The sequence below is a fragment of the Pocillopora verrucosa genome, chromosome 7 (genome assembly GCF_036669915.1).
Source record: "Pocillopora verrucosa isolate sample1 chromosome 7, ASM3666991v2, whole genome shotgun sequence".
Classification (NCBI taxonomy): Eukaryota; Metazoa; Cnidaria; class Anthozoa; order Scleractinia; family Pocilloporidae; genus Pocillopora; species Pocillopora verrucosa.
In genome coordinates this window covers 15,295,513-15,310,179 of record NC_089318.1, presented here as the reverse complement: position 1 = coordinate 15,310,179, position 14,667 = coordinate 15,295,513, and the positions used below count along the sequence as shown (strand labels likewise).

At 37.6% G+C, this 14,667-nt stretch overlaps 3 protein-coding genes across 3 annotated transcripts; all 3 read right to left on the bottom strand.

The window, feature by feature from the left end:
• Nucleotides 1–432: 432 nt before the first annotated feature.
• On the bottom strand, nt 433–1,556 carry LOC131774072 (uncharacterized skeletal organic matrix protein 5-like). Its single transcript, XM_066170211.1, has 2 exons — nt 1,530–1,556; nt 433–921 (listed from the first exon to the last, which is right to left on the bottom strand). The coding sequence occupies exons 1-2, from the start codon at nt 1,554–1,556 to the stop codon at nt 433–435; spliced, it is 516 nt and encodes a 171-aa protein (XP_066026308.1).
• Nucleotides 1,557–5,033: 3,477 nt separating this feature from the next.
• On the bottom strand, nt 5,034–6,243 carry LOC131774076 (melanocortin receptor 5-like). Its single transcript, XM_059090087.2, has one exon. It carries the CDS (start codon nt 6,208–6,210, stop codon nt 5,245–5,247), a length of 966 nt encoding a protein of 321 aa, XP_058946070.1. The 5' UTR covers nt 6,211–6,243; the 3' UTR covers nt 5,034–5,244.
• A 1,948-nt stretch (nt 6,244–8,191) lies between these two features.
• LOC131774075 (uncharacterized skeletal organic matrix protein 5-like) lies at nt 8,192–14,522 on the bottom strand. Its single transcript, XM_059090086.2, has 6 exons — nt 14,451–14,522; nt 11,335–11,591; nt 10,899–11,013; nt 10,418–10,445; nt 9,614–9,743; nt 8,192–9,039 (listed from the first exon to the last, which is right to left on the bottom strand). Exons 2-6 carry the CDS (start codon nt 11,350–11,352, stop codon nt 8,527–8,529), a joined length of 804 nt encoding a protein of 267 aa, XP_058946069.2. The 5' UTR covers nt 11,353–11,591; nt 14,451–14,522; the 3' UTR covers nt 8,192–8,526.
• Between the last annotated feature and the right edge of the window lie 145 nt (nt 14,523–14,667).

Sequence of the window (14,667 nt, the reverse complement as noted above, 5' to 3'; positions counted from 1 at the left end):
ATTTTCTCTCTTCTGTGAAATTGCGCCATTTTCCGCATTTCTTACGAAAATATAACCCTGTGCTTCCGCTGCGATCAGAAACGTGATGGAATATGACATGTTTGTCTTTTCCTTATTTGAGACCTCAACCGTGTTTATAAGGAAAGCATCTGCAATAAAATGGCCATGATATAATGAAGAGCCGCTTTGGAGGGGAGCAAAGGGACCATTTTTGGGTTTGACACATTAACAATCCTTGAGATGGCTTTTACAATTTTCAACAGTCCTCTACAAGAATCTCGATGGTTTTATGTAACGTTAACGGAAAGGTAGCCTTTTTAAAAAAACAAATTTTTTTAGATGCTGACGACTGGCAAATGGATCAGGCCATCAGGGTGGACGCTTCCTTAAAAGGTCTGTTGTACATATCACAGGTAAAATTTAAAAGCTATTCTACTGAACAAAAATGTATCCCATGGCTTTAATGTATTTGTCACCATTGTCAGGGTTCCAAACAGCAACGTTACCACATGAGTTATTATCGTCATATACTCCTGCGCCACCAAAACCAATTCTTGAATCACATTGATCGCAGGCATTCAAATACTCGTTAGAAACGATCCCAATCTTTGTTTTAGTCTTTACACCATCACAATTGAAGCCCTCCATGTTGCAGTGAAGCTGCAAGGAAGCCTGCGAGCCTATCGGCGTCTTCCATGTGTCCCGACCCAATGAGGTGTTGCGGTATTTTCCATCAGCAAGCAGTGAGTACAAAGATTCAGCCTCTCTGTTAATGACAATAAAGTTGAGCTGTTGGTCAACCTTCATACCGAGACATATCTTGGAGAAAGGTGTATTCCAGTATGTCGGTAACTTGGTCTCTTGCGAGTCAAACCCAGTTTTTCCTCTTGGTAAGTTGAAGGAATTTTTGTCGCTCCAATACTTGGAATCATAATGGAAAGTTCTATGAAACATTAACACCAATTTCGGTTACTTCAATTCCGTTCTCTCGCCATTCTTAATATGCTTAATCAGTCACACAAAAGCATTCTAAATCTGATCCCATAATATGAGAGCCTGGATATCAGTTCTTTGATTTCATTTTTCAACTATTTGACTCTAGTTTTCGCGTGATATGAAAACAAGCCCCGATAATGAAAAATCACTCAGCGTTTACTCCTATAAACTTTGCATGTCTCAACGTGGAGTGTCACTCAAACTATACGGGTCTCAAACTTCCTTAAATCAAAAACACTTTAGAAAAAGAGGCCTCATATGACATGTAAATGTCGTCTACACGACCCTCTGAACAGACTTAAGGCCGACAAGTTGTTTTATTATAAGAATTAGAAAAAGGTTTATCATCAACAGTTTTTCAGTTCATGCTGCATGGTTGCTCAAAGCCAGCTATATTTATTTATTAAAAATTTTTAAAAAAATCTGCTACATGACTCCACCACACTCGCCTGAGTTCCCTCTAGGAAAAAATATACTTACAGACTCAACTAAAGAGATAGGAAGTTATTAGTGTTTTGAAAACTTTCATGTACCTTGCGCCCATCTATTTTCATAACCATCGTCCATCCGGCACCTCCGCTCTCACCAAGACCAGTTATGTGACAATACACAGGAAATGACAATGAATCCACATTCAAGGAATAGGCTCGGTTGCCTTCGGACCTGAACAACAGGAGCAGCTGATTTTAAAGTATCCAAAAAAAACCGATATGGGCCTTGATGGGAATTTCAATGTGGCTATACTCACAGGTTGTATAGCAATCATTTCAAACTAGCAAAGAAAAAGTTTGCGTTCCTCTATGTTACCCATATCGTTCTTCACACTCACTTAGATAGGATGATTAAGTCAGTGAGCTCGATATCACATGAGAGAATAGTTGAAATAAGTAAATTCGAATCTTTTTTAAACATGAATCATTCTTGTTGACGTAAGATCAATATGTGTTTTACCAGTGGATATTCCTCTTAATATAGCACATCTAGCACTCAACTCAGGAACTCAACTTAAGCTTTAGATAGGATATTAGTAAGAAAGACTGGATCAGGGAGAGTTCGTATTCCAAAGCTGGGTTCTTGAGTTCAGTTCGTGATCATGACATATACTAAACTAATCATTGTGGTGTTAAACAGTCAGACCCACCCTGTCTAATAATTCTCGAAAAAACTTAAATTTGAATTGACATGACGTAAGTTGAACGATTAGCTTTGGAATTGGTCTTTAAATTCAGTCTATCAGCCTAATTTATCAGTTGCGGTAAATCAGTTCACTAGAGGATTGTCACTTGTGAGTCAAGCAGATCGCTGCAGCTAGTTCCTAGGGAAAAGATGAGATTGATAAAAAATTGTTGAGAATAAACCATGCCATGTAAAGTTCCTCACATAAAAATTTTTTAGGGGAACTTGGACTTCTTAAAAATCATTCCAGCAACTTGGTAACGCAATTGGTATATTTGCATCTTGTTCAGAAATCTAGTTCTGAATGGAGTAGTTTGATAAAATATCTGGGAATTTAGAAAAAAAACTGTTTTAGAGACCAGTTGTCATGTTTCACATAATCAAAATGGTCCCTTTTCATTTTTGAACAAATTTATCAGAATTGACACAATTCCAACAAGTGCAAGTTAACTGTGACTGGAAGTTGATCAAATTATGAGCAATTCCTGCATATTTGGGAATTCAAATCAGAATTTAGAGCTCCACTTCAGTGTGGTTACCAGTAGAGCTAAGAATTTAGTATTCATCTTCATTTTTATAGGTATACTTACCTATTTTGCATTTCTTCCCAGTATAACCAAACTGACATACACAGAGGTAACCCTTTTCCGTAAACCCATTTAAGCAGGTCATATTCTGAGGACATGGGTTATTTAAGCATGAGTTCTGTCGATAAATCACAGACACAATTCATAAATTATTAAAACTCTAAGAAGAAGTGATATATCCTAACTTAAAGCTTCAGTTTGAAGTTCAAAGGGGTTAGTCTGAAAGCCGATGAAAAGATTACAAATTTTCATGAAAGGATAGATAAACAAGAAGTATCAGGAAAACCCAAATATTAAGATAGAATCGTATGCAGTCGAAATATCTCACCTCACTGTTTTGATACACGAACCCTTCTAGAGTTTCAAGATCTTTAGGATGCTGGATGTGATCAGAATCACTCAGCTGACACAAAACTTGGTCTTTTATTGGAGGACCTACGTTGTATGACACACAGTTATCGTCCAAAGTGCATCGCCCTCTACAGGAACCTCGCATTCCAAATCCTAATGTTATGTTCTTGATCACATGGTTAACAAGTGCTTTGTTATGAAAAGGTGAGCCAAACGAGAACCGCCGGCAATGATCTAGGAAGGCAAAAATACAAAAATCAGCATTTTCTTTTTTCACAAATGTTACGCAATGAAATTAATTTAAAGAAAAGTAATAAAAGAATTAAGTTCGTTTCTCAAAAATAAGAGAACGATTACGTAACGTCAATGAATATAAAGCAATTGTTATAAGCAGTGTCTACTAGTAGTGAAAACTATACCATGCAGGTGCATTTTAGTGTCACTACAAAGCAAATTTGTCTCAATTATTATGATAGACCCCAAGTGTTTTTCCAGTCTGGGGCTAGAACCCACGCACGGAAGTCCTACGGGCCTTTACAACATGAGCCAACCAAAACGAACATTAATGACAATGGCAATCGTTAGTGACAATGTCTGCCAGTATCAGCAATAACAGTTTGCAGGTGGAATAAGGTTTAAGCGACGAATGACTATAGGTGATGACTTTCTTTGGAACAAACAGTTGATGTACAAATGCTTCTCTGATTAATTTGTTCGATGAAATTCAAAAAATTTTTCTTGAAATTTACACGAGAATGCTAGAAAGAAAAGAAAAAAACCAAATAAGGAAGGAAAAAATCATGGCCGTTGGTTTGTTACTAAGTGTAAAGGTGTTCTGTCTTAATGAAATTACCATTCGCATCACAACAGAAACTAAATCTTGCTCGACAGATCCCTATTGTCTTTATCACAAGACATTACGTAATAGAACAGAACTTTGCTAGGATCTATATCTGAGAAAGTGTAAACTTTCGAATCTGTCGCTTTTCGCAATCTTTCCCATGGTGTTTTCTTTTCGGTTGAACTCTTTTTCAGGCGCGCGTTTAAAAAACCCCATGGAGACTCCTTAAAAAAAACCTATGGGGTCACTTCAGATATCAAATGTTTTAATTCTCCTTCTTGGCAGAAAAAAACAAAACAAAACAAAAAAAACAAAAAAAACAAAAAAATTAACTGGCTGTGGGTAACTATGAAATAATCAACGATAGACACATTCGGCGTTCTAAAATTTCACATTAAGGCATGGGAAAAGACACAAGTGTCAAGAAAGTCATATTTATCTTTCAGTTCAACTAATTGGAAATCATGTCAAGCAAGGAACAGCTGAGAAAAGTTTGAATAACATTCATAATAATGTCCTGATTATTCAAAAGTTCAACAATATTCATGAATAAAAGTACTCATCACCAAAGGCTCTATAAGGATAGTTAAAGTTATAACTGAAACAAACCGAAGAACTTGTTTACTGGAATTGTTAATGTAAATTCACTTTAACATAAACAATAAGCGCCGAGTGACTTTGGTCACGAATTTTTTGTTTAAGTTAGGTACTGTTGAAAGAAATTAAATCTAAGAAATAAAGAAATGATGCTAGAAATAAAGTTAATAATAGTAAGACATAACATCAAATATTAGGGATTCATGTAGAATTAAGAGGATGACTCAAAAGATTGGGGATGTTTATTATACAGTTTTGGATTCGTGTTAAAGATGTGTGAAGCTGGACTCTAGAAGATTGAATTTTTCCCCTTCTTTCCAATGAAATCTTAGCGAGAGCGCAAACACCCTTATTAGAATATTATTTTTTTCCGTATCTTTAGCATACATGTAACCTAAGCATACATCAAAAGAGTTCTTCGATCAAAGTCTTCCCTTTGCGTGTTTCGTAAAATTACATGAAGGTTGTGTGTGTTGGAGCAAGCTACTACTTTTGAAGAGAAGAGTTATTCATCTTGCTACTAGCATGGACCAATTAGATACTGTAGACCTTTACTACTATTCCTCCTATTCCGAGTTGCGTTAGTCCACCATCTTGATCCGGAAAACTCGTCGGCGGACTGAGTCTTTTTTCTCATTCTATTCTATTGAATTTGATGCGAAAACCAATTTGCTAGAGAGATTTTTTAATCAGTTGTTAATTGTTCTGAATAGAATAACCCAGCAAAGAGGAAAGTGCTTTTGAGATTGTCTCCTTCACTGCTTTTCTTACTTCAGCAATCTTCCAGCAATAAAGAAACGGGTTAAGCGATGAGTTTAAGTAAACTAAAGTTACTGTACTTTCCAAGACTACAAACTCCAACGAGGACAGTTCATTTTGAGATTGAAAAAGTCCTGTCGCTATGCTATATGGTAGATAGCAAACGATCAGTGCCAACTGCACCCACAGTGCACTGTTTACAGCCTTTCTGTATCGAATCATATTCAGTGGAACTGGTTTGCCCGGCTGTGGTGGAAAAAAAACTTGCCCTCGTACATGATTTTGTCGGAGAGCACAGAAAATTTTTATGTACGATAACGTTGCTGTTATGATACAAAGCGATACAACACCATAGCTACACCAGCCGGCCACGCGGTAATTTATAACGTGCGATATCCCAGCGGTTATCGAAAAAGCCCAAATGATGACAACAATTACACAAGTTCGTTTCAGAGTTACAGCGTGCCCGAATCTCTGCCCCAGCAACAAGGCGAGAAGTCTGTCCACACTTATTGCGGTCATCGTTAAGAGAGAAACTAAAGAAAGAATATAGTAGCTAAGAAAACTCATCTTCAGAGCATGGTGACAAAGTTTCCAATCCTCACGAACTAAGGACAGCCAATAAACAACAGACGAAGGCTCTGATATGAGACCGACGCAGAGATCAGTTATTGCCAGACAACGATACAACAGTTTGGCTGGCGGATGAAGAGAAGATTCCTTGCTAAGGGCGACCAAAATCAGAGTATTGCCGAGAAAAGCCAAAAAGGATAAAAAAATGTTTGTTGTTCCGATGATCATCAAATGGTTGTTTATATCATCTTTCCAGCCGGCAACACAAACTATGTTTTCCAATGTTTGGGTATCTTCTCCGACATCTTTAGTTAGGTTTGTTCGTACCATGAACTCTAAGACAATTTGTATGTTTATATAAACTTCCTAGAAAGGTTGTGAGTATCTTCAGAGATCTTGGCTTGTATGTTTTCAAGATTTACACGTCGAAGGTTTTTTTTCGATGATATGCAATATTGCAGTTTAAACAGCTGTTCTTCGTCTCAAGAAAAAGGTCAAATTTCGTTTCCAATTATCTAACAGACTCTTTGCACAGAAAAATTATTTGTTTTTTAATGAAAGAGTTGTGTTACAGTGAAAGTTATATTTTGATCACCTGCGATTTCAATAACTTTCCTTTTACCTCCATTGCAGTAAGCCTTAAAAACATAGTTAAGAACGCCCTTCGATTTAAATCAGAGAGAAATTGTTAAAATCAAGATTGCGAAATCAGTCTTTAAAATTTACGGCCAGTTAGTTTAGTTCCACCGATGGTTTTTTTGGGATTTGCTAAGAAATTTTCTGAGCTTAATCATTCAGAACATATAATAATTGTCTATTTCCTCGCAATCTTTGGAAGGACCACGAGATGCCTGTGTTATAGTTAGATGTTAACCTTATCATTTAAGGCTTCGTTTGTTGCACATTCTACCAAATATATTTTTTGATGGCCTATTCTAGACTGCAAATATATGATTTAGGTAGAGAGATCAAAGGTACAAAGGGGATTAAGATTTATTAAAAAACATCTACACTGCCTTGGAGATCTGTAATGCAAATAATTTCCTGTAATGTAAGAACACAAGTTATGTTTTACGATCGTGAGCACTTTATGTCTCAGACTGCAAAACAAAATCAAAACTCATCAGGAACCCAAGCTACGGTGTCCACGTAACGAAATGAAAATACTGCATGTAACTAGTGAAATGAAGTGAAAATCTTTAATTTGGAAAAGGAAAACATGGAAATCTGTAGAACTGTAGTTTTTCGAAATGGAAATATGTAAGGTGCGAAATGGAAATCAGTAGTATGCGAACTAGATGTAATTAAGCAAATGAACTCAAAATGAACAAGCAAATTAAGCAAATGAACTCAAAATCTGTAATTTGCGGAACGGAGATCTATAAGTCTATGGCCTGCGAAATTAGAAATCTGCAATTTGCGAAAAGGAAATCTATAATTTGCAAAATGGAAATCTGTAATTTTAAGAATGGAATGTGCAATTTGCAAAACGAAATTATGTGCGGAAAACATCGCCGGCCGGAAGGATGAGTTGAGTCATTCCGTTTGGCTTCATTTGGTTTCGCAAATTGCCGTAAACTGTCAACAACAACAGCCCTGCCGATCAAATAAACGTAAAAATTCCAAGAGCTTACAGAACTTTAACAAGCCAAGTTAAATTGAAGTTTTAAACAACATAAAAAGTGATATGCAATGTAGATCATTATGCTGAATACAATGTTTGCATATTTTACTTAATAGTTTCGTATTTCTAGAATATTACATTTTTGTCGTGTTATCAGGCGTTTCCTAACTGCCTTAAAACATGCTTTGGCCAGAGGGGAAAAAGAGGAGGAGGGGGGTGGGTGGGTGGGGGAATATATGGAAGAGGCGTCAGGTTGGTGAATTATCGTCCTTTGTTGGAAACTACATCGCGTATAATGGCTAGACATTTCATGTATAAATGAGATGCTGTGGTGGGTGATCTTCTTTTATCAAAATAAAACCACCGCAATTAGAGTAAAAAGGGACGAATTCGGCGAAGTTAGTTTACTAAAACAGTCATTTCGATGTATAAAGAAGCGTCTAGTTAATAAATCGTCGTCCTTTGTTTGGCAACTAAGTCATAAAATACTCGAGGCCATCGGGTAGAGCGCTCTATACAAAGCTTTATTGTAAATTGCGAAAGTGGAGGGACACCTCCCTTCCTTCTTTTTCTCCAGAACTCGGATACAAATTCACGATGGTGACTCTTGCATAAGTTTCAAAGCGAAAGTTTAAATCAGCACGAAATTGTGTGCGAGAGCGACAGCCTTGTCAAAACCCCAACTTTGTCGTTCCTATGTACTTTATTTTTAGATTGAAAAGGGTGCTGTTTCACTGCACAAACAATTATATTCCAGTTGACGGATAAAATCGGTTTTTTTTTTAAATGAAATAGGCTAAGCAATACAACAAAGCAATTGTAATACCTAAGTTGGAAGGGGATAAAACCTTTAGAGATCCTATTCGTACCCAGTTCTATTGACTTTTTAGTAGGAAATTTACTCTGAGAATGAAATCAAGGCATCCTTTTTCTACCTGGTTGCCTGGTCTAGTGAAAAGGAAGTATATGTGCTAAAAATGGGTTATTTTCAGGCGGGCTTCCTTCCATCAACGTGCTTTTGATTACTGGATGAAAATGTATCCCATGGCTGTGATGTTTTTGTCACCGTTATCGGGTGTCCAATAAGCTAAGTTTCCACACGTGTGGGAATCATCTATCCCACCCGCTCCAAACCCAATTCTTGAATCATGAAAGCCGCAGTCTGCATTGCAACACTCATTACAAACGATACCAATTCTTGTTTTTGCATCACCACCGTCAGAATTAAAGCCCTCTATGTCACAGCAAAACTGCAAGGAAGCTTGGGAGCCAATCAGCGCCTTCCAGGTGTCACGGGCCAATGAGGTGTTGCGGTAGTTTCCATCAGCAATCAGTGAGTACAAAGATTCAGCCTCTCTGTTAATGACAATAAAGTTGAGCTGGTGGTCAACCTTCATACCAAGACAGATCTTGGAGAAAGGTGTATTCCAGTATGTCGGTAACTTGGTCTCTTGCGAGTCAAACCCAGTTTTTCCTCCTGGTAAGTTGAAGGAATTTTTGTCGCTCCAATACTCGGAATCATAATGGAAGGTTCTCTGGAATGATAACCTCAATGTTACTTAAACCAAGTCCTCTCCTATAAAAACATTCTAAATTTGATGAGACTTTATGACAGTCCACATATCTATGTTTTGAGTTCAACATTTTTTTATATCAAATTAAATGACCCCAGTTTTCTCAATTATCATGAAGAGGAATTTGACCTATTAATTTCGCACTTTTCCTCTGCAAAATGGAAGTGTTTACTGCTTTTTTCGTTGCATGTCACAAAGTCAAGCGTAACCTAGACAGAAGATTTTTTTCAAACTTTCAGATAAAAAACCTTTACATGACTTATAGATGTTTCAACAAAAATCCCTTGGACTTTAAGCCAATAAGTTTCTTTACTTAAAATATTCGCGAAAAATATGGTTTTAGCAGTTTCTGCTTCGTGGTTGTTACCTCTGGGTTTGAGATTGTTAAGTCAGGCAAACTGGAAAGGCATTGACAAAATTTTATATCAGACAGAGTACATCTCACATATAACTTCCCTTCGACAAGGACTCCTCGAAACCCACACATACGCCGTATGGCGGCCATTTTAAAAACGTTTTGGACAATTTACGGTACCTTGGTGCCATCTATTTTCATAACCAGCGTCCATCCACCACCCCCGCATGCTCCAAGACTGCTCATGTGACAATACACTGGAAGTGACGCTGGTCCCAATTTCAAGGAATAGGCTCGGTTACCTTCGGACCTGAACAACAAGAGCAGCATATTAGATATTGTGGTGGGTTGGATCAAATTGAGAGAACTTGCCAAGAGAAACTTCTTTGTGCAAAAGCGACTAACGTTGTTCACACCAGGATTGTGAAGACCCAATTTGGTCATTGACAGGAATTTCAGAGGGGGCTGTATTTTCAGGTTGTCAGTATGATAATTCATTAGATATGCTAAATGTACATGAGTTCAGTTGAAGCTACTTCCTTGATACTACTTAAGGGGGACCATCCATTAACATCAAATATTTGTCAAAGACGTAGCGCGTCACATCAATATTGGCTGGACCATTCCAAAAGTTCTCTTGATAAGGCATGTCTTTCATTCGGTCAAGGGTCAAGAAAGGGTTAAGGGTCAAGAAAAGAGAAGATAATCTCAAGAGAATGGTATAAGCACAACTCGTATTTCAAAAATGGTCTCTTGAAATTATTTCTTAGGTCACTATACAGTAAATATTGGGTCAAGAGATATAGATTATTGTGGCGTTTAATAGTTTCTCCAAACAAAGATATTCAAGAAATGTTCGAGTTGCTAAAAGAAGTGTTATTGCGAGAATATCTAGATCGGTAATAGATGTAACTTGAGCTCCGCGATAGGCTTTGGGATAGGTTCTTTTGAAAACTCAGTCTCTCGGCCGGATTTGCGACTTACGAGTCTAGCAGATCACTACAGCTAGTTCCTGGGGAAAAGAGAAAAACTTGTTTAGAATATTCTATGCTACATTGCCTTACACAAATAAGAATTTTTTTAAGCACCTACGATTCCGATAAGAATTGAAAACTTTTCCTAAGAATTCTTCAAGCAGTTTAAGCATCTCATCCGCATTTTGCCATCTTGCCCATGGATTGTGAAAAATATCTGTGCTTGTGTGAAGCATTTCTAGACTGACCACAAAAACCCATTTGATAATTTCACGAAACTAAAAAAAAAACACCTAAATTGACGTCTGGGATGTAAGCCATTACCGATGTCTATGTTGACAAATATCCAGAAAGCATAAGTAGATTGTAACTTAAAATTGACCAACTGATAATTCCCTCGTACCCATTCGGCAATCCAATCAGATTTCAGAATTTCCCGTTGGTAAAGCAAGTGGTTTAGTATTCATGTTCATGTTTACGGGTATATTTACCTATTTTACACTTCTTCCCAGTATAACCAAACTGGCACAGACATAGGTATCCTTTTTCCGTATATCCGTTTAAGCAAGTCGTATTGTGAAGACAAGGGTTACTTGAGCATAAGTTCTGTTGGGTAAGCGTAGAGGCTACTAATATACCATTAAAATTATAAAATAAACTGAAATATGCTAAACAACCAGCTCAGTGTGAAGTTTGAAAGGGGTTGGTCTTATGGTAGTTGAAAAAAGGTAACCATGCGAGACTAGAAACAAATACAGGAAGAAAACAAGCTAACCACAAAATTGGTAAAAGATCAGAGTTCCCAGTTCTTAAACAAATTTTTGTGGAAGTGCTGGATGGTGAAAATCAATAAATGATCTAAGAAATTCTTTTTTTTTAAGTGGAAGTGCAGCGGGAACTGCTCAAATATGGATTGAAGTATCTCACCTCACTGCTCTGATACATGAACCCTTCTCGAGTTACAAGATCATCAGGATGCTGGACGTGATCAGAATCACTCAGCTGACACGAAACTTCGTCTTTTATCGGAGGACCAATGTTATAAGACACACAGTTGTCTTCCAGAGTGCATTGCCCTCTACAAGAACTACGCAGTCCCAAGGTTAAAGTTAGGTTCTTAATCACATGACCAACAAGGGCTTTGTTATGAAATGGTGAGGCAAACCTTAGTCTTCGGCATTGACCTGGGAAAACAAAGGTAAAAAGTAATCTTTACCTTCCCTCAGGTTAAACAGCCGTTGCTTTGTTTGTCTTCAGGTGATTCTCGCCAATTTTAAAACTGACACTATCAGCTATTTACGAGGCGAGCTCATTCGCTTTTTCGCGTATCCCAGGTTACTTGCCAATTTTCACACTTAATCCATATCCCCTTGCTGAAAAATCAGGTCAGTTGTTGTAATATCTTGGATTTTAATCTTGCCAGGAATCTCTGAACTAATAAATTTCAGGCCTAGTTGCTTTTCTTTTATATTCACTGAACGGGCCACGCTCAACCACAATACATTGCGGGCGAGTTGTTCATTCTCATTATTTTCTGTATTACTGAAACGAATAGAAGCCTACTGTAATTGTTGTTTAATTCAACTCAGTCTTTGCAACATTGATACAGACGCGGCTTCTTAGAAGCTAATTTAGCTTATTCAAGTGTCTAGCGCCTCTGTTTCCCGCTTTTTTTTTCGCCTTCATTGCACGTTCGCGATGATGAAGCCATCAAAAAGTGATCGTCCTTCTCAGGGGGAAAGACGCTATTTATTGACGTATTTCAAAATTCTGTACGTTTCTATCAAAGTGGAGAGTGACAAATTTGTTATTAGGAGGCGTAATAGGGCGTAGCGCTTCTCATTACGCCTGGTGAATGAAACTAATGAAAATTCAAGTATTGGAATATACCTGTCTCTTTGTAATTCGTTTGCACATCAAAAGTCGACTCCCTGCTAAACCTCTCGCTACCGTACACTTCTGTGTCCAAAGAATATGAATTCAGAATTTTGTATTCAGGCGTGGATTTTATTGTATTGTAATGCAGTTTGCGCGTCTTAAAAATTCTTCTCCTTTTTTGTTTTTGGTTTGTGCTCTACAGACAAAAACGTTGTCATAATGCCAATAATCGTCCAAACTAGCGGTTTAGTTGTGCTCAAGTTGAAAATTCATTTTTTCCTTTTTTTTGGCATGAAAATAGTGGCAAAAGCTACGACCTTTGCCACTCCATGGATTTGCGAGAAATAGTATTGTGTTACCAAATAATAACAAGAACACGTGGCTCTTCAACTGTGAGTCCAAGAGGCTTTATTTCCATGCGCATAAGATAATGAAAATCATTCCCGCCAAATAAAATAGTTCCAAACTCACCCGGATACTGGCCGTTCAGCATGGCACCTGAGGTATCGATTCTCGTTCAAGAATAGTTCGATCCTCGCAAACAAATGGTCTCAAAATTCAAAACTAATCTCAGGATATAAACATATAGAAGAACTAACATAATGTGGAGTTTTGCAAATTATGTACTTAGGCTTGGGTCACTCAGAGCTTGTTTTGTCTGTTTCAGCAAAGAAAAAATAAAAAAAACCAAGTAGCGTAAAATAAATGAGACCTCCAATTTTAAAAACTTGTCAAACATTTGCGGATCGCCAAGATTTCGCCAGTATTCATAAGAGCTGATGTCCTGCCACGAACATCAGCTCCAAACAATCTTGTTTTTTTAAACCATTTAGCTGTCATCGTCCGCGAGACATGTCTAGGTAAAATTTAAGCGGGAAAAATACACTGTGGTCCGCTAGTGTGATCTGCCGCCTGCGATGGAAGGATACAATTTTTTTCCTTGTCCATCTGACCTTCAGTTTTCGTTTGAGCGGAACGAGGAATTTGAACGAATGCCCGACGCGAACCCTGGGCCCGGTCATTGGCGGGAATTTGTAGAACAATCAGCTGGTGCAAAAAGATCGGCAGGAAAAAAAGAAAGCGAAGTACGATATATGGTCTCAATTTCAAACCGTGACTATGCTGGACGAGGAGACCTCGACCAGGGAAGGTTTGGAAAGCGAGCTCTATTTAAGCGACGTCTTCGTCTTCTACGTCTAAAAGCTGATACTAGCCGCTTAAAAACCTGCTGATATTGTGCCAACAATGTAAAAAACGCTTCCTTGTTTTGCTGAGAAAGAAATGCAAAATTCCACAAAAACCCGAAAAATGCAGAGATAATCATTCGACGACGATCAATTCTTGCCCAGCAGTTGGAGCAAGAATTTTTCTTTATCTTTAAATAGAGGGGGATGGGTTTGTGATTGACGTATGTGTCAATGAAGTTTTGGTTTGAGGATACTAGTTCAATGCGAACGCCGCCAAAAAAAGGAAATTGCAAATCATTTTGCTAATATTTGGCTCGCGAAAAATAAGTAAATAGTTGAATTCGCTCTAGAGGGACCCCTCCCTTATTGACAAAAATGCCCAAAAACGTCAGTAAGGGAACAGATTGGAATTTGTGTCTGATAGAGAGAGAGGGAAAAGAACGAAAATAACACAACTCTCTCCTCTTACATTTGAAAAAAACGATTGTGAAACATTACCAAATATGGTAATCGTTGGCTCTATCTGACAATAGCGAAAAAAAAATAAGTTTCTCCTTCCTGTTTTTCAGGGGAGCGCACATTCGAAACAACAGAAGCACGCAGATCTTTTGGCTTTACCTTTTCACAAAGCAGTTACCAGGGTGTAAACCGTCCTTTCAACTCTCATGATTTTCTTTCTTATATTTTATTTTTCGTATCTCAACAAAGACCAAAATAGCTTACTCATAAACATATTTTCGTCAGATCAGAAGTGTATCTTGACAGTGGAAAGTTGTTCAAAATATATTCGCTATTTATTAGATGTTCTCATAGATTAAGCTTAAGCAATATCTACGGAAATTTAAACGCCTGATAAGCTAAGAGGCGTTTTGTGATGAATCTCGTGAATAGCGAAACATAAAAGATAGAATAAAAATATAGGAAGAAGAAGTTTGAAAATATGCAAGCGAATACAATGCAGTCAAGTTTGTCTCTTACCTTGGAGCGTGAAAGTCACTCCCCAAAAGAGAACGGCTACAAAGAATAAGCAGCGCAGAAGTAGACAGCTGAATTTCATTCTCTTAGTTTTTTTTGAGACTTTTAAAGACTAAACGTGATAAAACTAATCTCTGTCACACAGAGAAATGGTTCCTGTCGCGTGAAATGTTTTATTAAAATACTTAGATGTCGCCCAACCGACAGGGTCCAAGTCTCT